A 23,024-nucleotide genomic window follows, 5' to 3' on the forward strand; every position below is an offset into this window, starting at 1 on the left:
ATATGCAGCACGCCCACGCTGAGAGGGCGTCCGCAGGCTAATTATCACCTCCCCGGCTGGAGTGGGACGGAAGCAACCAGATCATGCTGGTTGAGTTCAGTGTGAGAGGATTCCAACACAGGCAGAGGACCTGCTTTTTACTTTCACCCTCATGTGCCTGCACAGACAACAGTGGCCCAACTGTCACAGCTCCGCCCCTGTTCAAATTAATTTTAATAATCAGACTCCCTCTTCCACATCATGTTGAGCTCCGAGCCACAACACCCCCCCTTACACACATAGGCCAGTGAGCTTGGCCTTTATCAACACCCCTGGATGAACTAAATTAATATGGAATCAACCTTAACTGGCATTAGTTAGACTTTTCTCTGTAGTGTTGCTGCACAGCAACAGAGAGCAGCTGGTCTAGTTAAAAGCCACCCCCCCACCTGGCCCCCAACACATACACGCATACACACACACTACACACGCATACAGGGCCCAGGTGTTTTCTCGCTCGCTGATCCTCAACGCCCTCCCTCATTATACGAACATTTGCTTGCATATGGGCCACTCTCAGAGCTCAGAGCATGGGGGCCTTGCTTGCTATGGTAACCCCCGGGTCACTTGCTGGGGCGATTACCTGGCACGTCCACCGAGAGCTGCACCTATCTGGCACCATATGGCCTTGGCATATGAACCTAACAGCCGCAATTAAACCTTTTGGGCTGCCTGATGCTACCATGTTGATGTCAGATTGCAGCCGTTAAATTTGAATGATTTAAAAACAAACCATAACAGCGCATGCTATTTGCACACCTTGTCCTGCTGCTACCTTTTTCTCCTTCTCTCTCTCCATTTTATCACTTTGTCTTTTCCATTCTCTCTATTTGCTTACTTTTAATGTTTTGTATGTGATGAAGTTCACAGAGAATTCTTCACTTCCAACTCCATGGAAGCTTTCATGGACTGTGTGCTAAAGTGGGTTTGCAAAATGTTTACAGGCACATGGCTACAGGAAATGGTTAAACAGGTAAGAGCGCATATGGTAGGAATGAAATCTACTGGTAAAGTAAGGAGCTTCACATGTGCAATCAGATGTCTCTATGCTGTACATTATGGCTGCTGAATCACAGATCGTTGCACAGTAAAGTTAACAAGATGATTAAAAATTAGGCTTCATAAAACTGGACAGTTAACATGTGAATGACATTTGTTTCAAGACAAAAGCAAACTCCGGCCAGAGTGTTTAGCCGGAAATAACCAAATAAATGGCCCTTCCCTTTTGCAGAGCTGCGGACCTCAAGACCAGCGCTGTCGCCATGGTTCTGCTGGACGTTCCTTATATGTGCGAGGAGCAGAGGGGCACGATGTCAAACGCTTGTTACTGCGGCAGCCATTCAGCATTCAGATGAGCTGCTTGCATTTTTCGCCATCTTCAGGATTTGACATTCTGTCATAACAAGCTGAGGATCCACACTGACCCCCACCATCCCCCTAAGGGACTTACCTCTGCCCTTTCAACATTGATTTGTGGAGATGCTGAGGCCCCCCCTAAAAACCGTTCGGGTGCATGCTGTCGCGGCCTGTAGCAGGAGGTTAGAATTTTACCTCATTAGAATTCTGCTCTCCATGTGTAAATAAAGACAGAGGCAGTGAAACCAAGGCCTCATTACGGATGCGCGGCTCTACCCACTCGAGAAGGGTGCATTAAAGCCCTCTCCTCTCGCCTCTGCAAGAGCCAAACGGGGGGAAAACAACCTAATTAGAGTAAATAAAAAGACAGGGGCGGCACGGAGAATGTAGAGGGTGGCAAGACTGGCGGTTAGCTGGAGCCGCAGAACCAAGGAGCGGCTCCTTCGTATGTTGCCAAAACAAGACCGCCGCATGACGCATTGATATGACCTGGAGACCAGCTGGTTGGCCGTTACTGTGGACGGATGTTTTGTTCATTGTTTGAATCATGGAAGGACTGGTAATTTTTTTTCTTTCATAGAAAGGGAAAATTTAACCCCCTGAGCAAGGGCAGAGCAACTAAGGATAGGTGGATCACCTATCTGGCAGAAGAATTTTCTTTCCTCCCAGTCCCCAATTAAGCTGCGGTGTTGTGGAAAAGACGGCTTGAATGAGGAGTGAAGTCCATTCATCCCGCTGAGCCTGGTTGTGAATGAAACCCTTGTAAACATGAATAGGATTCTTTCAGCAGATGCTGTTAATTAAAACAGGGGCCCACTGCGAGAGAGAGAGAGATAGAGGAGACACTTCAGAGGCACACCTCTCCTCCAAACCTGGAGGGTTACACACATCTTTCAGAAAGCCACAAATGTGACTCCGTTAGAGAGAATCTCCTTCTAGTAGTTAACCACGGGAGAACATTGTTTTTAAGGCTGACTCCTGTGAAAATGAAACATTTTCATTGGATGGCTTAGGCTCATCCTGTTATGTACATTACAGGGTTAGTATTGCACGGTTTTGGAGCCCTGCATAAATACACTACTGCATTAAGTTCACAGATATTTGCAGGCAGCTAAAACAAGATTTCCAAAAATCTGAAATCAGTTTGTCAGTTGGTGCAGATGTTCTTCTGAAGGTGAATTCTTCTGAATTTTCCATCTCAGCCACATATGTAACATAAATCTGCTTCATTGTCCTGAATTTTCATCAGATCTCATTCAGAATGTTGGCTGGAAGAATCATGACCCCATTGTAAGCTATCTGCTCCACCGCTCTCCTGTACAAGTTATGTCCTTTTCATGTCCCTAAATGGGTTATTAAACCCTAACCTTGGTCTGAACTATAATACTAATCTTAAACTTAAAACTACAGGTAACTAATTCTGACTGGAAGAACCCAATCTGATTTGGCATCAGCATCAGAACATACCCTTATATCCCTTATACACATACAATTATATATATATATATATATATATATATATATATATATATATATACACACAATTACAGACATTATATACTGTATGTGTATATGTGCATACACATATATTGTATATTTACAGAGCCCTGACGTCCTGAAATCAACCTAGAACACAAATGTGTTATGCCAGACATTAGTTATTAGTCATTTGTTACACTGTTTGCTGTAAATAAATTTGTTACACTGTTTGCTGTTTGCTGTAAATAAATAGCAATGTAAATTGCTCTGGATAACACCATTTGCAAAGCATTTATATGCTGGATATTTACTGAGGGAATTTGGGATGCACACTTTGCCCATGGGTACAACAGCAGTGCCCTACTGGGAAGTGATCTGGCAACCTTTGGGTACTGCTTCTTCCCACTGCACCACTCTACTGCTCCAGTTATTGGCAAGCAGCCATATATGGTAAAATGGGACTGTCCCACTGGAGTCGGGCTTTCAGTGGCTGCAGCTGTTTAATGTTCAATATCAGAAGGTGTGCTATATATGGCTTTAAGTAAGCTTTAAAAACCTCAGTATCTGATATACCAGAGGTTAAGTTTTCATGTGGATGTATCATGTACACATCAAGTCATGGCCTTTGCAAGGATTATTTCTAAATGTTTTGTACATGCAACTAAATAGAACCTCACCCACAGATGCAGGTTTTGGTAGGGTCAAGGGATACAGGACACTACCAATAATGTGTAACTGTTAAATTGACTCCAAATCATTTTAAGTTGTCTAATATCCACACCACACAGGGTTAACTTTGACAGTCCCACCACTCATTGCTTGATATTTATAATGATGTGCCCACTGTCTTTGATTCATTGATAGGAATGCTTCTGAAGAAAGTATTTTTACAGTCAGCAGCAGCAACCAATTCTGTGCTGTTACACTGTTTGCTAGTATTGTTCCTATGTAATTTTTTTGAAGATTGAAAATATATTTTTGGTCAGTTTGCTAACTTGCTTGCTTGCTAGCTAGCTCAGAATGAACTACACAACTTGCTGGCTAACTGTGTCATCATAACTCCATGCAGTTACTCACTTACTAGTTAACTTGCTAGATAACTGTGGAATGTTTGATAATGTTAGTCAGACAGGTTATCTTTTCATGTGGGCTTTGTAGGTGACCAAACTACTATGGCATCATCAAAACAAAAGGACAGCGGACATAAGGACATAAGGAAGCTTTATATCACTTCAAGGTAACCCACAATTTATGAAGATTCTTATTGCTACTGCATTTATGACATTTTCTTTAGTGATGTTAGCATAGCCAAATAGAGTAGAGTAGTAGAGTAGAATAGCAGTGCAGAGACAGGAACCAAATGTAGCAGGGCTTTAGGTGCTATTTTATACAATGATTCTTAATATACTGCAGTAAAATTAGTTAGACCCAGACTCAATGAAAGGGTTAGACCCAGTTGTGAGATATATTGTTCCTTGGGACATAATCATCATGGTAATGTGTGTGTGTGTAATCATGTGATCATGTGGGGCAGTATTGGGAATAAGGGCAGCCTGTAGGAAGGGTAAAAGTAGAATGTAGGATAATAGTCAAATATGTCCCCACCAATGTGAAGCTCACATGTAAAACTACACTTTTAGTGATGGAAAGGTATATCTTCATTAGTTGCATGAATAAATGGGTGGAGCTGCTCCTTGCTGTCGAGCAGACTGGGATAGGCTGATGTAAACACGTTTGCTGTTCAAAGCAAAACAGTTTGATAGGCTCAAATTTAAAAGTCACACAAAGTATGACAGCTCCACCCATTATGTGATTCATGACTCAACATCCAGCTTTTTTTTCTAATTAATACTCAGTTTCTGAGACACAAGGATTTGTCATGACCAATGGTAACACCCCATTGTCAGGGAGGTTGGTAAGCAGGAAATGTAGGTTTATTTTGCAAAAAGTGCATGGCAGCTTGAATGGGATCAGAGTGCGACAGAGACCCTTCAAAGGGGTTAAAAAAACAACACAGCAAATATAATTATTTAATCTTCAGACTTTTTCCTACAGAAGCAGATTTACCCATCCCGTATTACTCTCCACACAAACAACCTTTTCCCACAATCGTGTGCAAAATGGACAGACTGGCCTCACTGCCCGCAGGTGTTCGAGAGCAGTTACTGTCAAATGAGATGTGTGTTACTCAGACTCCAGGGTACCTCTCTACTGCAGAGCTGCTCTCCTTCAAACCAACATCGCACACTCGATTTTTTCCTTCTAAAGAGGCTTTCTTTGAATACCTTTATCGGCGCACGTGTACACAGGTCTATTACCTAAAGTGTAGGCAGCCAGGAGTTCTGACTTAAACAAAAGGGGATGAATTCATAAACGGCTTTTGTTACACCACTGCTGTTCCATCTCAGGCACAAATCATGTCACATCATAATCGTAGCTCCCCTGTTCACGAGTTGGTGGGTGTCGTCTCAGGTGTTGAGAAGAAAAAAATTCCCCTCCAGAGCTCATTCTGAAACGTGTAAAAGACCGAACCGTGACCACCCAGGTAATAATCCAATTGGTTCCTGTGAGCTGCGTTGCGCCCGGCTGGAAGTGCGCTGTCGGCTCCACTCCGAGGGAAGACCGTGGAAAGAGCTTAGCTTTTGAGCGGTCGCAAAAGCTGCTAAACAACCTCCAACAGCCCCAAGAATCAAAACGAAAGCTTTACCTTTCACAACGTCAGCCTGCACAGCACAGCGATGTTACTCACTTTGTCCTTTTCCCTGCCTTGTGCTGCTGGTAAGATGTGTATAAAACATTGCACTTCGTGTGGCAACCGCAATCTGTGTGTGTGAAAGAGAATGTTGTTTCAGCCCATCCTAATTAGTCCATTAACATTTCCTCTGTAATGAGTGGAGTGGAGCCTCTCCATTTCCACCCAATCCCCACCAACTGTTAACTGCCAACTTAATACAGTGCAGCGATTTAAAGTGGAACCAAAGATTTATGACATACGGGGCACAGGGCATCATTTTGTGATGTCCCAGGAAAAGGAAATGACAAAACAATGCAGCATTCAGACCAGCACCCGACCAGCGATGAGTAAAGATAACTGGACTGGCCACTGGTTCAACCCTATTTCCTGACAGCAATATGACATCATGGGACCACAAAGTGGTCTTGCTGATGCCCCCCAAAGAGCATTGTGTGCCCCCCCACCAAACTCCACTCAAACGCTGAGCTCCCCCTCCAAAAATGAATTACCAATGAAAAAATACTTAAAACCCTGGCCAGTGTTTGTGTGTTAATTTGCAATAATAATACACCGTGGATATATTTTATATTAAAATAATGCACAAGAGTGATGCCCGGAAATAAATCAATCATCTAGCAAGAACGAACGTGAGTGAGCTTTGAACCAGCATGGTTGCAGCAGTGCACGGGTAGCGGGTATAGTAGGCTAGCCTAAAGGTTGTATTAATTTTTTTTACTAACCCTAACCAACCAATATTACAACAATACCCTGTCCAGCTGTTTCAGAATAGGAATCGGTCTTTTGTGTCTATATGGTATCAGAGCCGTGAATGGCTGGAATATAGTGTGAAAGCAGATGCAGAAGGAACAAAGGAACATTTAATATGTCTGGCGAGATGGAAGGAACAGAAGAATTGCATCCGTATCGGCAAGGAAATTTCCACACTCATCCATGCTGACCAGATATGTAAGAACAGGTACTATCTCTCATCTCTTTTTGATGTGGTGGGATTCCTCACAGAGATCAGTTAGCTTTCAGGGGAAGTCTTGATAGTTTTAATGACATGGAAGAAGGGTTTAGTGGTCTCTTTCTCTCGCTGTTAAACTACACAATCCACAAAGACCCTGACCTCGCTGAAATAGTAAAGCATATTCTCCGTAACGCAAGCTATACCAGCCCTGACGTCCAGAATGAACTGATTAGCATTTTAAGTAATTTGGTGACTGAAGCCATTGTGGAAGAAATAGGCAAATCGTGGTATACTATTAAAGTGGATGGGAGGAAGGATTTGACTGAATGTGAAAACATTCTGGTGGTGGTTCGCTTTGTATCCCAATCAAACGAACCTACAGAGCGTCTTCTCATGATCGCTACAGCCAATGCAGGTGATGCAAAAACACTGACCAATTTGATAATAGCAGAGCTAGAAAGAGCTGGACTTGACACGTCAAAAATCCGCAGTCAGGTGTTTGACAGTTGCATTGCTTAAATCACCAACTCCATCTAGTTGTTGTGCACGTACTGGAAGCAGAGAAAGCAATCGTCGATTTTTTGATGTTTGTGGACCCCTGTACAAATTCTTCAGAAAGTCTACTGTTGCCGTTCAGTATAAAGGTGAGCAACTGAAGCGACTACTTGATCAAAGATGGACAGGCCATTTAGCAACTGTGTTAGTGGTCACTGGATCATTTAAGGACATCACCTCTTTACTGTCTGAGATTGAAACAGAGCGGGCTTATGGGACAGAAATGACGATGGAGGCCACTGGGCTCTTGCGAGAAGCTTCTGAGCCTACCTTTCTGTTCATTGCTTACTTTTTGCAAAGGGTATTGGTGCTGCTGGTTGCCCCAACCAAGCTCTTGCAGGGAGAAGACATGGACTTGTTAACAGACTTGGAACTGGTGGCAAGTGCCACTGAATATGTGAGAAAACTCCGCTGTGAGGCCGAGTTCACCAACCTGTGGAATAGGGTCACTGACACTCACATTGCTACCCCTACACCGAACCCCTACCCCTACACCGAACCCCCTATGAACAGGAATATGGATCACTTCGTGGTTGAAGAAACACTGGGACAGAAGGATGCCGACAAAACGGAACTGAAGAGGCTTTTCTACAGTGCCATTGACACGGTTCTTGGAGAGATGGACCATCGCTTCATCGAGCGCAACACAGAACTTGCACGGTCACTGGCTGCTTTGAATCCAGACATTGCCAGCTTTGTGTATCCCCGCTCACTCCAGTACATCATGGCATTAACAAAGTCAACCATCATTTAAGCAGAGTGTGTAGATGCCAAGCAAAAATCGGAAAAGAGGAAAGGCAGAATTGGACACAAAAACTGCTCTCAACATACCACAACACACTACAAGCCATGCCAAGTGTAGTGACTGCAATGCAACTTGGAGTAACCCTGGGTGCTTCGACTGCTATGTGCAGTTTTGAGGAACGTCTTCACAGACCACCATCGGTCTATGCTGCATGCACAAAAGGCCCGGATGGTGCAACTTGCCTTTGAGAGAGACCTCACACGAAAGTGCTTGAATGAATGGAAGGAAAAGGTGCTCAGGAGATTCCACTACATGTCTCTTCGACTTCAGCTCTTCTAAAGGCGAGTGAGCCCACATGTCCAGAAAATGCATTACTGTGGTATTATCAGGGTAAGCATTTAGTTTAGACCCTTCAACAAATGTGTAACAAATGTGCAACAAATGTAAGTAAAGCATACTTTAACAATGTTGTTTTGTTGTTGCCGATGGGCTTCAAAAAAGGACCTATAACAGTAGCATATAAACCATTCATTTCTGTGGTCTTTTCTTGTCTCTAAATGCTTAATGCTGGACCCCCCCCCCCCCCCAATGGTTCGACTGTACTAATAGCCTACTATTAACTGAGTTATGCGTGCGTGTATGCGTGTATGTGTTTAAGTTAGCAGTAACTAGGCTTTAGTGTTCAAATTGTGTGCCTAATGCGTGCCCCCCCATGAAAACCAAATGCCCCCCCCCACACATTTGGTTTGTTCTGGTGATGGGCCTGCCTGCCAAAGACCATGAGATCATGGGCATAAGAACATATTCCTGGGGTTTTTTTTGTTATAGCAGAGGAGTCAGAGAATCCAGTGCACTAGTCTCCAAATGCTGGGTTGTACAATGACAAAATGGGCACGGCTTCTTGTGCTGCAATCTAGCGCCATTCCTCTTCACTTCCAGACAGTGCGCCATCCGATCATTTCACAGGCATCCTCCTTGATTTGATTAGCCGCCATTATGATGACAGGAGCAATAAGACACACGAAGCGAAGGAAACGAACTTCCCGCAAGCTTTTCCCGCTCAGAGCCTCTGAAGGGAATGGCCTAAACGGGACGTGAAACAAAAGCAAGCATGCCGGAACTAATGAGGAAAAGCACCCGTGCGCCCCTCTCTCCTCACTGACGAGCGCATTTTAAACCCATTACCGCATTTAACCAGATTCCAGAGCCGAGCCGGCACAGAGCGCAGTGCAGGGCGTTGCAAACAGAAAACAATATCGCCAATTTTCAAGGCTTTGCTGCAGGAGCGCATTTTCATCTGCATTGTCTGCACGTTCGGTTTGGGATTTTGAGCTGCTCACAAATCCTTAACCTTTAAAGCCCGCTTTCGGAAAACACACAAAATCTGATTGAAATGAAAACAACGTCATTAAAAAGTGATTTTGCTCCCATTATTACAGGATCTGAAGGCTGACAGGGGCCAATGAGATGGAGGAGGGATTTTTTTTTTGGGGGGGGGGGGGGGGTGAGATTCAGGTTGAGAGGGAATCTTGCACACTGAACAAAATTAGCCATTGGCACTGAAATGCAAATTAATGAGTCATGGAACAAGCTCATTGAAACAAAAAAGTAATCATAATAATATGTTTAAGGTATGTAAGTGTCTGTGGACAAAACCACAAATTCATATAATGCTGAAAACCCTGGTGGTGGCTCAGAGTGGTCTCAAAGAATGCCACCAGGAACACTTTTGAGACTGTGGCCTTTAGACGTCCCCTTCCAAGCCATTTCCATGCCAGGAAGAGAAGAATAACAGACAGTGAAATCCTTTTAGGAGATGAAATACGGAACACAGAACCCATGGGGTCCATTGAGAGCTAAAGCCAAGATACACTGGAGAGCAGTCAAGAGGCCCACTAATAGCTGAGCTACAGAAGAGAGGCAGGAGAAAAACCAACACAGACATTCTACATCCTGACCAGATGTCTATGAACTATGAGCAGAATCTATGAGCATTCTTATTTTCTGGCCAGTTAAGAACATTCTTAAAGGGGTGTGGTCTTAAATCGAACATCCTCAACTAGCATAACAACACAGACAGAAGCAGAACCTCATATTATCAATCAGGACCTAAAAGGCAAGGAAACACTGAAGACACAAGTAACAGGAGCAACATCTGTTCACACTGTAGAATGCCAATAGTATCAACAACACAAGCCCAAGTGCAGGGCATTATGGTTAATTTGAACAGCATCACTGACTCCTCTCTTTGCTGAAAGGCTTTGGATGATATCGCCTTATACAGGATGTGTTCCTCAGGCTATGTACTGTATGTGTGCATGAAAAGTGGGTGAATTTTTTTACAGTTAGGTGGACTTTTTTGGACCCCTGATAGCAGTGTTATCATCACAGTCGTTCCGAGTTTCTGCTGTAGTTTGGTCACAAAGAAGGGTGGAAACAATTTTAAAAGGAAGGCAATAAAACAATGTGACCTCTCCAGTGAACTGGTGAAGGAACATTGCTCCTGTCGGATTTCACTAACCAGCCGACTATCTTATTCAGCTCAGGATCCTACATCATACAAAATATCAGGAAGAGAAGGACATTCACAGTCTGTCTAGCTACAATTTTTACGCTATATCCACTTATAGAGCTGGATATTTACTGAGGCAAATCTGGGTTAAGTTTCTTGCTCAAGGGTACAGTAGCAGTGCTCCAGTGGGGAAGCAAACCAACAACCTTTTGATTGTAACTCCTGCTCCTTACTATTATGCTATGCTGTATAATGTTAACCTGTTTTAACATTATTTAACTTCAATATGTTGAGGAAAATCAATTGAGAACTCTGAGTTTTTTTCAGTGAAAAGCTGAGGGAAAGCTAAGATTTGTGAAGGAATTAAAATGCAAGGGGGGTGTGATAAGTGTGAAAAGATTAATGGTCATCTAAAGAATGAATATATTGCAAAAATGTATAAAAAATGCATATATTTATATCTATATCAATGTGATCTATGTAGCTAGAATTTGAATAAATTGAGGTGTATACATGGACAATATGTCAAACAAGTCACCTTAACACACACTGCTCTGTGTAAAACAGCTGTGTCATTCCTGGGATTTGACCTTGTAACCTACAGTATAATGTACTACATTTAGGTACATAGGTAAACATCGCAATCTTGGTAATCCCACCACTTCACTGGGATAAAATCCCCCACTGTGTGAAAGTGACAGTGCATTAAAATGCACTGCTAAGCCGCTCTTAAATGCATTGATCATTTTAGGAATAAAACATCTGACATGCTTCTAGACAGATCATCTAGATAAACAGGAGGTACAGTGCCTATAGAAAGTCATCATACCCTGTGAAAATCTTTACCTTTTGTCACATTACACCCTGGAAAATAAAATAAATTAAGTCTAACTTTTTTGTATGTACACATTATAACCCTCTTCATCAAAGTGAAAATAACATTTTTAAACATTCTGGAGAATTATTAAAAATTAATTAGTGAAATACCTGGTTTGGTAAAGTGATCAGCCCCTTAGAGTATACCATTATAAACTTGCTCAGGTGCAACCAACTTCCAGATCAAACACCAGGCTAATTGCCCCAACTGACATCAATTGTAGTGGTTTTGATTACTTCAGAATAAAACCAGCTGTTTCTTGAAGATTTCACTACTAGTGGTGCATGGTACTGCAATGAATTCACCATGGTTGGGAAAGTACTTTCAAAAGGCCTCTGGGATAAAGTCGTAGAAAGGCACAAGTTAGGAGAAGGCTACAAAAAGATTTTGAAGGCTTTAGCTATCCCTCTGAGTACTGTTCAGAGCATCATTAAGAAGTGGAAAGCGTATGGCACCAGCAACACGTTGCCTAGATCAGGCCGTTCATCCAAACTGGATGACCGAGCCAGGAGGACATTGATCAGAGAAGCTATCAAGAGGCCAAAGGCAACTTTGAAGGACTTACAAGACTTTATGGCTGGGACTGGTCGCTCTGTGCATGTGTCAACAATCTCAAGCTTTACACAAAGCTGGCCTGTATGGCAGGGTGGCAAGAAAGAAAAAGTGCCACACTCAGTCTCGTTTGCGCTATGCAAAAACACAGCTGGAAGATTCTGATGCCATGTGGCAAAAGGTGCTATGGTCAGATGAGACCAAAATTGACCTTTTTGGACAGAATTCCAAGCGCTATGTTTGGCGAAAATCAAACACACCACCCAAAACACACCATACCTACTGTGAAGCATGGTGCTGGCAACATTATGTTGTAGGGGTGTTTCTTTTCAGCGGGGACTTGGCGATTGGTCAGGATTGAAGGGAAAATGGATGCTGCCAAGTACACCCAAATTCTTAAGGAAAACCTGCGTCCCTCTGCTAGACAGCTGAAGATAGGCAGGTAATTCACCCTCCAACACGACAACGATCCTAAACATACCGCCAAAAGAACAATGCAGTGGCTTAAGGACAGGAAGGTGAATGTCCTTCAGTGGCCAAGTCAGAGCCCTGACTTAAATCCGATAGAAAATCTGTGGATGGACTTGAAGAGAGCAGTCCATTGCTGTTCACCACGGAAGTGGACTGAACTCGAACAATTCTGCAAGGAAGAATGGGCAAATATTCCCCAATCTAGGTTTGCAAAGCTAGTACAGACATATCCAAAAAGATTGATGGCTGTAATTACAGTAAAAGGTGGCTCTACAAAGTATTAAATCAGGGGACTGATGACTTTTCCAACCCTGTTATTCTAGTGTCCAGTTTTTTTATTAATTTTCAGAACTGTCGCCTTTTTCTTTCATTCGTTTGATGTTGTACGGCAAAATTTGTAAATAAAGTTGGAAAAGGTTTTTTTTTTGGATTGGGTTTTGATTTCAGGCTGTACGACAAATAAAGTAATTATTCTATAGGCACGGTACCTTCATGAATTTATTTTTATACTATTCTCATATATAAAACAAAGCTAATGATAAAATCAGGAACAGAATGAGCTGTGTATTGTGTATCATCGAACTGCGCAAGGCTGTGCTTGTGTGGTCGTCCCTGGATTCATAAGGAGACATTCTGCCAGTACTAGTCCCCTGAATTCAATTCAGGACAAACAAAGATGAGCTACCTGTCATAAGCAAAAATAGCATCACTGTGTGCACTCGGGAAACATAAAGCCCACAGCACAGCAGCTAGAATGCTGCAGGGAGACGCAGTACTGGGAAACTGTCTAATATATAATATGAAAATACAGAAATGAAAGATATGTCAAGTTTAAACAGAGCCCAGAGGAGCCAGAGTGGGTCATACATTGATGTCGCTCCCCTTGTTGTCAGGACAGGAGAATGACTGGTTCCCTGAGCTGAGGACCTGGGTCTTTTGTCTAGTTTGTTACGTCCTAGGACATATTTGTGTGTGTTTTCTCTCTCTCTCCCTCTTGCTCCCCGTCCAGGTTACAGCGCGAGCTGAGCTTTGTGGTTATGAGCTCAAGGTTTGTTTTACCACACAACGACATGAATGGCATATTTATATCACCATTATGACAAAAACCTACAGAAATATTACAGATGTCATTGCAATAGGAGAGTGGCGAACATGTTTCAGTGAAAAAAATAGAGGTCAGACACAGTGACAATAAATGGAAGGTCCCATCTAGAACAGCAGATTGTGAGCTTCGGTCAACGTACGCAGAGATGTCAGGAGAGGTTGTAAGTGTGAAAATGTCATTTTGAAAAGAGGGCAGGGTGCAGGGTGGGGCCGATATCCCTCACCTGCCGGATGCCCAGGCGGTAGGCCACGATGCGATCCACCGCGCCTGGGTTCATCTGGGTCCACTGCAGCTTGTAGCCATAGAAACGGGGCCGGTTCTGCCAGAGGGGGCTGTATGTGTCGTAGTAGAACTCAGGAGTGTAGGCCTTCCCTGGAACACAGACGAGAAACACAGTCTTTATTACAGCCTGTTTGTGATCCTCTTTCTCTCTCCCTTTCCCAAAATCTAACCATCTTTCTCTCTCTCCCCCTCTGTCTTTGTCAAGCTCATAATCTACATCTCTCTCTCTCTGTATCTCTCTTTTTCCTCTGTGTCTCTACCTCTTTTCCTTCCTGTCTCTCACTCCCCCCCCCCCCCCCCCCCCCCCCCCGCCTTAGTTCAGTCATCAGGAACAAGAAGACACTTGTAGTTTTTACCTACTGTAATGCATCTTAAACATGTATAAAACATCAAGCATCTGGAAAAAAACGCATGCATAGTATCAGGTATCACCTACATATGAGACTCCATGGCTTTAACATGGACGATTAATAAATGCTTGATATGATCTACCAAGTTTCAATTTTTCTCACTGAACCATCCTAAGTGGGCTCCTAAGTATCTGCATGGTGTATTTGCAGAGCATGTTATAAGTTAATGCACTGCCTCACTGTCCTTCCTGGATTCAATCCCGTGACACACTGCCTCCTGTCCCATCCCTGTACTACACTGCTGTACCTCAGTCCCTGCACACCCTTGGCACACATGGGCCATGCTTACAATCAGGTAATCACAGATTCAGGTCAGCCATATTGCAGTGTAACAAAAAGGGTAAAATGTTCCATTAGAAGTAGTGTCCCGTCCAAAACTTAATTACAATTCATAAAGGTTAACATAGCAGAAACATCAGGACTTCTGTTGCTGAGAGGAACTACAGAGCTAAAAGAGTGGACAGCAGACCCAGACACCTCTCCAGGTGTCTCCTCAAACACTTCTAGAAACATCTCCCCCAAACACCTCCACAAATGTCTCAACAAACACGTCTCCAAAAGTCATTCCAAACGCCTTTCCAAATATCTCCCCAAACACCTCTGTAAATGTCTCCCAACACCTCTTCAGCTTTTTAAAGCCACATACACCACAAAATGATCTCACTTGGCCAAAAGCAATCAGACTCTTCGTGGAAGGCGACCGCAGTTAGGCCTGTCAATCATCTGCCACTGAATGTAACCTTATTGAACGCTATGTGGCATGTTTAATTTTCCTTTGCATTATTTATCATTAAGTCTATGATTTAAAACCCAACATCCCCGAATGAAAAAATGACATACTAAACATATCCATCCATTAATTATAAACACCACAAGCGAAACCTACGCCTCATAATTGGCTTTATTGATTGACAACGGTCAATATGCACATAGCCTATTCCTTCCTTAGTTGAGTGTTTGTGCTAAAGGTCTCCACTTACTGCTCTGTTTCCAGCAACAGGATTAGTGGGTTGTAGAAACAAAAGTGGGTTTTCTGAGTATGAAAATTAATGCAGGCCCAAGACTTTTTGTCCAAGTTTCAAAATGGAGGTTTTAATAGAACTAGTGGTAATTCTCCCCAAGTACAGAGAAAAAAAAACCCAACAAGGAAAAGACACAGCATTTTAAGCACATACCCCCCCCCCCTCCCCTCCCATACTTGGTGTACACTTCTAGGTCCTGTTGAGAGCAGACAGTGCCTCTCACCCTCACCCCAGGAAAGAGTCATTCACCTTTTCTCAACTCCCCAGGGTGAGGCTGATCTGACACATGGCAGACAGATGGCTGCAAGATCTTTTCACAAAAAATGTCCTTTCACGCTACATTTTAACATTCCCACATTCCCCACTTAGCTTACTTAAGTGAAAATTACAAATAGGGAAAGGGAAGAAAAGAGGGGTTGTATCTGTATTGCTGGGTTATATCTTCTGTTTAATAAGGGGGGAGGAAAAAGAACTTATATATATATATATATATATATATATACACACACACACACACACACACACACACACACACAAATGAACACAGGTCTGCATGTCAAGAGCAAGAACAGAGAACACAGAAGTGTCTGAGGTAAGGGCTGGGGTGCGTTGGCCTCGCCTGCGGTTTGAGAGATGACAGGAGCTTAAGAACCCTCCCTCCAGACAAGGCCTGCCACTTCTAATCTCTGTCAGGAGACTCAAGAACTGCCCAACCAGGCCACACACTCTTCCGAAACCCCACAACAGCAAACGGCCAACAGGGCTTTCAGGGACTGTTGGGCAGGGTGTGTGTGTGTGTTGGGGGGGGGGGGGGGGTTGCGTGTCTCAAGCCCGGCCACGCTTGAACGCGCCGCCTTTTCATTTGGATCCTGCGACATGCCAAGAGAACGGGTGACGCTGAGAAAGAGAAAAAATTTCACGACAGCTTGAGTGGAGCTCCCTGTGTCACCAAAAAGTGACTATTGTTAAACCTTAAAATTTAGCATGACACATTTGAACGTTTCCCTGTGGTGCTGCAGCTTCCCCTTTTGGCAATGACTACAGCGAATACCGAAGTGCTTACTCTTCAGAACTTTAGAACCTTCTACAAAACATTGAAGGAAATAAGAAATAAACAGCTACACATAAACAACTTTATTCCTTTAATAATACTGTATACACCAGGTATGACTTGGTATTTCCCCATGAATTCAACTGTTCACTCTTTAAGCTTTGATGAGTTTATGGCACATTTCACTGAAGTGGTAAACAGTGGGGATTGGAAAGAAAAACAGATTGTCTGGATAGAATCTGTGTATTGCCTTTTAGGAAAGCATCACTTCTGAACTGGACATCCCTCATTTTAGGGAACATGTTTTCTTGTCTCCTGACTTCTGAGACCTTACATTACATTACGTTAATTTAGCAGATGCTCTTATTCAGAACAATTTCCAGCACAGAAGAACAGAAGTGTATCCATTCCAGCTGAATGAGCAACAGTGTCAGACCAGGCTAACAACACTCCCAGACCAGTGACTGTGAACACTATTCAAGTCCCACCCCAAGTTAACTTGTGCAACCTGTTACCCTAGACAGCCTAGAAACAAAGGGAGGCCAAGGAGACCCACTACCATACATCACAGTCGCTAGATCACAGAATCCAAAACACATTGCGATACTGCACATACAATAAACAGCAAGCAATATAAGTAATACAAGTAAAAGGTGTTAGGGGGTGGAGACTGAGGTGGAACTGAGATACAGTCTGAAGAGGTGTGTCTTTAGTCAGTGTTGGAACATACGGCTGCTACTAACGTATTTAATTTTGATCCTTTCTCCCCTTTCTTTTTGAAATTGCTAATTGTGCACTGGGCTCATCTCACTGCAATAACCTCTGCACTTTCACAGGAGAGCTGAGGCGAAACAAATGAGACCCCTCCATACACTCGCAGGCAGCACTGCAAGTCACATTGCGCAGCTTTGGCAGAGGGGCACTCAGCAGAGGACAGGCGCAACGGTCCCGGTGACCCGCAGGTGCCTAACAAATCGCAGGGTGCCAGAGAGCATCGAGATGAGGAAATCCTGGCTGATCTGTTCCACTTCTGTGGGCCATAAAAGCTGCCGATGACCGCATGGGTTATGAGAATAAGGCTGATTTCACTGAATGTAGCTAACTTTATTTTATTTATTATTTAATAGTAGCCTACAGGTTGCTGGTTCGATTCTCTGCTAGGGCACTGCTGTTGTACCCTTTGGCACGGTACTTGCCACAATGGCCTCAGTAAATATCCAGCTTTATACATAGATAAAATTGTACCCCACTGTATCTGTGTCACTCTGGCTAAGAGTGTGTGCTAAATAACAATAATGTAATGATGAAAAGTGAGTCAGAAATATTAAAATTTACATCCAAGAATGCACTCATGGGCAACACCAGCAACCACATTTTCTGTTTCAGAGGAAACCACACCATGAAGGACATAAATAATGACAAAGAGCTCCACTGTAAAAGCATGCTGAGACTGCCCGTTGAACCTGCTGTGAAACAACAATGTTGCGGTGGCGTTCTCATCACTGTGTTTGTTGAAGAAATCAGAACGCATTTCATAAAACATCTCATAACTCCGCCCCTTTGGGGTAACCAGGCCACTCAGCTCTCTGTACCCCCTCATTACCTTACATTATTGTCATTCAGCAGATGCTCTTATCCAGAGTGACTTAAGTTTTACATGTTACCCATTTATACAGCTGGATATTTACTGAGGCAATTCTGGGTACCTTGCCGAAGGGTACAGCAGCAGTGCCCCAGTGAGGAATCAAACCAGCAACCTTTCAGTTACAAGCCCTGCTTCTTACCACTACACTACACTGCCAACAAACTCAAAATAAGCTGCAGTCAAGTGTCCAATTATTCATTATTAGATTCTTTTTTCACATGCTTTGCCTCTCATTGCTAAAGAAATAGACATATATAATTTATAACACAACCACAAATCTTACTCACCCGACCACATTAAAAAAAAACAGCATTAACATTTGTTCCCCTTCCTATGCAGAGCTGATTAAACATTTATGACACACGTCGATATGATTAATCACCACACAGTGTGTATACGTGTATATTTGACACATGCGTCTGACGCAGTAGTGGTGGCGAAGACTGCCATGGGGACATGGCTGTGTTCTGCGTCACGGCTGTCTTGTCCTGTCACCGGCTCAGCTCGCGTGCAGGGATGTGGCTTATCTCCCCATGCCCTGTCTTGTACTGAGCGGGGGCCCCTCAGAGACGGGATTAATTAACACGGAGCCCGCTCTGGCGCCAGCGGTTCAAAGAAGCGAAACCAGCGGGGGGGAAGAAAGAGAGGGATATTTGGAGTAGAGGACATCACACAGAGTGCCTGTCCCCCTGAATAACAAAAACGGGTGATGGGATAGCAAATAGTGATGTTAGAACACAAGAGGTAATGGTGCACTGGGCTCTGAAAATCTGTCAGTTCACAGAAGAGACACTGGCTTGTAGCTTTATACTAATCTACCCATTAACAAGGAAATGCTTGTGTGAAGCAGACAATGAATAAGTAGTTAATCTTCTGTGCATTATCTAAAAGGTTAATAATCCTAAACAGGAAAATAATAGGCCTGCGTGTGACATGCACTACATTCCTATTGTAAAGAAAGTTACAGAAAACATAGCACAATGGAAGAAAGGGATAAATGTGTTCGGCCACCCTCTGCCCACTTCTAAAGGGGTAGATGTGTGAACCGAGAAGTGTACTTTACTGAGGAGAGACTCCTACTCATGCTTATGGTGGGACTCCTCTACCGGAGACTCCTCCTCTCTACCGGGGCTATTCTACCAGCTGGACTCACCCCACCCCAACAGAGTCCCAGGAGCAGTTGAGGCTCCAGTTCTCAACTCTGTACCCCCAAGTGATGTTTTCACATCCCATGTCCCCTCATTCCCACAGAACCTTGCATCTCACGCAAGCTGTGCCAGTACCATTGCTCTGGGTCCATCCCTTCATCTTGTGTGTTTATCTGGGGCCCAAGCCCTCAGGCCAAAGCAAATTATCATAAAATAATTATTTGCTCTAGAGAAAGGGGAGACATGTTTAATACGAGATGGGCGAATGCCATCTTCAAACCCAAAGGCAGTGATGTGTCCCTGACCGGGAGCCGGGCACCCCATCCTGATGAATGCATTGCTTATTAGCACTGGGTGTCATACCTGGAGCGGAGCTCTCCCAGACTCCCCTACTGCATCCAAGTCTCTTTCTGTCCATCTTACTCTCTGTCTTTTCCTTGGCTCTATACCGGTTCTTCATTTGGCACGGCGGCTAACGGGCTTCTGGCAGATGCGGGCACTGAGGGGCGTGACCTAATTATTAGCCCGTGAGATGGCTAATCAATCACTTGGATCGGCGTTTGCACGCCCGTTAAACCAGAAAATGCAGAGTTTTATTTCTTCTCATCGATGTTTGCGAGGGAGAGCCTGAGAATGCTGCGTGAAGTAGCAGATAATCCTGGATATTATTCATTCTTCCTGCCTGAAAGAGCGTGAGTCAGGGCAGAGAGTTGTTTTCAAAGGTCATTTAAATGAGTCAGGATCAGCGCAAGTTATCAGGCTTCAGCGAGCTCGGCTCCCTTTCGCCGACGAGTTCAGTGTCATGACACCTGTTCACGATTAATGTGGCACGCTAACTCGAGCCGAGCCTGTTAAGTCGAGCTCAGCGCGCGCATATGCAAAACTTTTAAGAAAAGCAGATAAAGATCACCGTTGGTGAAAGGGGTTTAAAAGGAAGGGAAGAAACGGGAAGGAGATGCTTCTAGGCCTGCACGAGTATATGTTAAACTAAGATCTGAGGAATCAATCACATCTTATATTGCATATCTGAAAAACAGCACAGTAACAGTAGTCAAAATAATGTCAGTACAATAATGGCTGAGCGTTTTCTGCAGTATATAGAAACTACTACATTTTCACGAGTTAAACTTAATCAATGCGTGACTACTTCATTAAAATGTTTAATTATCATATTATTCCAAATACACATCCCTAATACACACGCACTGAACTATTACTTTTTGTTGTGTGCTCCCTGATCCTCTAACTTGCTTCCTTGCACTGTGCATAGAGTGTATATTTTTTGATAAGCTCTCATGACATGCCCCTGAATACACATGTACTAAATATGCAAACAATAAGGATTAACAGCACTGAGATATAAGAAGCAAGCATAAAGCAAACCATAAAAAGTACATAGCCTACGCACAGTGCAGCGCAAGACAATGAACCACCACGCTTTACATCAAATTATATGCTATATGGGAATATATGCAAGGCTGCTTCGCACAATATAAATTTTCTGAATGATTCCAGTCTCTCCACGAAGTAAAAGCAGGACTGTTTCATAACCTGAAAACACACACACACACACACAAACAAGCATCTCACAGAGGTCTCAGCTCGCTCAAACTGGCCTTTGAAACGCATTGTTTTTGTACATCGCTACATTCTGGCTGTGAAATTCATTTTTCATACAACGCAAGCTCCACGCACACAAGGCTTTTCTTAAATATTGCATTTACCTGAGTTCCTCCAACAGGTATCACTGTGGAGACCCAACAAGAAGCAAACAGAGCAGGCATGTTGAACATTTATCTGATTGTAGTCCTCAACGTCTTTTAATTGTTCCCCGCGATTAAACGAGTTTAAACCGTTTGGCAGTCGTCTCCCTTTTGGATCCATGGCATCTAATTTTAACGCTCTGCCTTCTCTCTCGTCATTCAAAACCATTTTAGTCACATTTTATATCTTTTCTTCATGTGTTACCTCTTTTTATCCTTATTTGGAATCGCCAATTACTTGGACTCAGCCAATGGCGACACCCCGAGCACTAGCACAGGAGAGCTCGGCGTGGCGAATTCAATCCTTCGGTACACTTGCACATCAACAGCGCTTATTTTTCACTACAAGCACCCAGAGAACTACAGTGGAAAAAGCACAAACTTCGCTTTTCTGACATCATTCACGAAATTTCATGCATTGATATTCACATTACTATATGTACCTCACCAGCTTTATTATAAATGTGTTATAAACGGCCCCACTGTTTGCAGTTTGTGTTCTACATTTTTCTAATCAGAACATTTAAGGCCTGGAGCACACTAGAGGATTTTCAAATCTTAACCGATTTTAAAAACGTGGGAGATCACAGAAATAATGACAGATTTGACCAATTTTTAATATGTTAATCGTAAGAACACACACCCCAGACGATTCAGTCAAGACGCAGGACCACACGCTAAACGATTTCAGAGTGGCGATTCCAGGGACTTGGGATCTCACAGAAACTCGCGATCAAATGTGACTTCAGAGCAAAACCAACAAGAAGGCAGACCGCCGTCTTCAGCTTGTTGCACTTGTGTGTGCTATGTTTTGTGCCGGAAAAAAAAAAAAAAATAGGAGAAAGACACTGTGGATGAAGTCATGGCTGAGAAGACGGAATCAGCATGGCTATACATTTTGCAGCTAGAGCTGGAGTTGAGTTGGAAATAAAGTTTTATTGTTAGTCTCAAACGGGGCTTGTGCAAGCTACTGCTACAAGCTATTTGTTATTTGTACACAGGTGGAGGGGAGAGTGAAACCTGTGATCATTCGAAATGTAGTAATTTTGATACATTCTCTGACCTTCCACGGCCCTGGAGATGCATATTAATATTATTGTGTTCTGGGCTTGTATGAAGGTTAACTGTCAATTGCTGAGTTGGTGACGCTTCCCGGTCAGCCCGCTGTCATTGGCTATTACAAGTTTCTGCTCAAGATTCCATCGCTGTTCCTTTCACACTACAGGATTTCAAGTCATAAATATGTTTGATATTTATGTTGATGTTTGATATATTCGAAATCGGGGAGACTCCAATCAAGTTGGTAACACTAAGATTACGTCTGTAAACCCCTCACACTACAGGATCATTTGGGCAGACAACCTGACCAGCCCCAGCTCGGGAACAACCCCCCCCCCCCCCCCCCCCCCCCCCGATCGTCGGGAGGGGCAAACTGGACCCAAAATTGGCCCAATTATCTTCTAGTGTGGGGCCAGCATAATTCAACTGCAGTCTTGTTTGTTCTTTAGTGATTGAATGCACCTGATTGACCACCTGGCAGACTAGCCTCACAATTTCTTTCTTTTATTATAGTGTTGCATCATATTGAAATGTATCTGCTGGAGAGCATGTGAATGTAGGCTGGCAGGTTTGTGGAGTGCTGGCCACTTGAAATGGGGCTCCTTTTGAAGGCACATCAATTTTTAATGCTTTTTCTCTGTTTGAAACTGCAGTCATTCAGGAGGCGATACACCTGCATTTGTGCCATTGGCCATTTTTGACACTACAAGTCCCACAGTGCACCATATTGAAGTGGGTGCTGATTGGAAGGAAGGTGCTACTCTGACAATGTCATCCAAGAAACTTACCGCAGCCCACAAGTGGTAAGATGGGAAAACCCTGGCTGACCCACCCACCCCTATACCTGGCAGAATAAAACCAATGTGTTCTGCCAGTGTTCGCTCCTGGTCATTGTTGCAAAATGGCACAGCCGTTTCAAACCCAGACAGAAGGGCTCAGCCTACACCGTAGACAGGCAACGTGCTGACTGAAATACAAATAAAATGTAGGTGCACAGCACAGCTCCTGGAGTGGATGGATTGCAGCATTGTGAATTTCTCAGAGAAATCCAAGACAAAAAAAAAAACAAAAAAAACAAAATCACATACCATCAATATTCTTGGAGGAACGTGGTCATTTTTTCAATTAATCTTGACTGAAGTGTGTTTTTTTTAGGCAAAACAAGAAGACAAACCCTGTTTCCCCACCTTTGGCAGGGGCTGCTTTCAGGTGGTTGAAATCTCAGCGATTTGTAGGAGGGCCTGGAAGG

The 23,024-nt window shown here is 43.5% G+C and overlaps 1 protein-coding gene across 2 annotated transcripts in view; it reads right to left on the reverse strand.

Annotated features, from left to right (window-relative positions):
• LOC118792259 (MAM domain-containing glycosylphosphatidylinositol anchor protein 2-like) overlaps positions 1-23,024 on the reverse strand; it is a 140,925-nt gene that overhangs the window by 22,607 nt on the left and 95,294 nt on the right. For both annotated transcript variants that reach the window (XM_036550065.1, XM_036550064.1), the window contains exon 10: positions 13,619-13,767. In XM_036550065.1, coding sequence (XP_036405958.1) covers positions 13,619-13,767 — 149 coding nt within the window. The remainder of the gene's footprint in view (positions 1-13,618; positions 13,768-23,024) is intronic.

Source organism: Megalops cyprinoides, chromosome 17 (genome assembly GCF_013368585.1).
Source record: "Megalops cyprinoides isolate fMegCyp1 chromosome 17, fMegCyp1.pri, whole genome shotgun sequence".
NCBI classification, from domain to species: Eukaryota; Metazoa; Chordata; class Actinopteri; order Elopiformes; family Megalopidae; genus Megalops; species Megalops cyprinoides.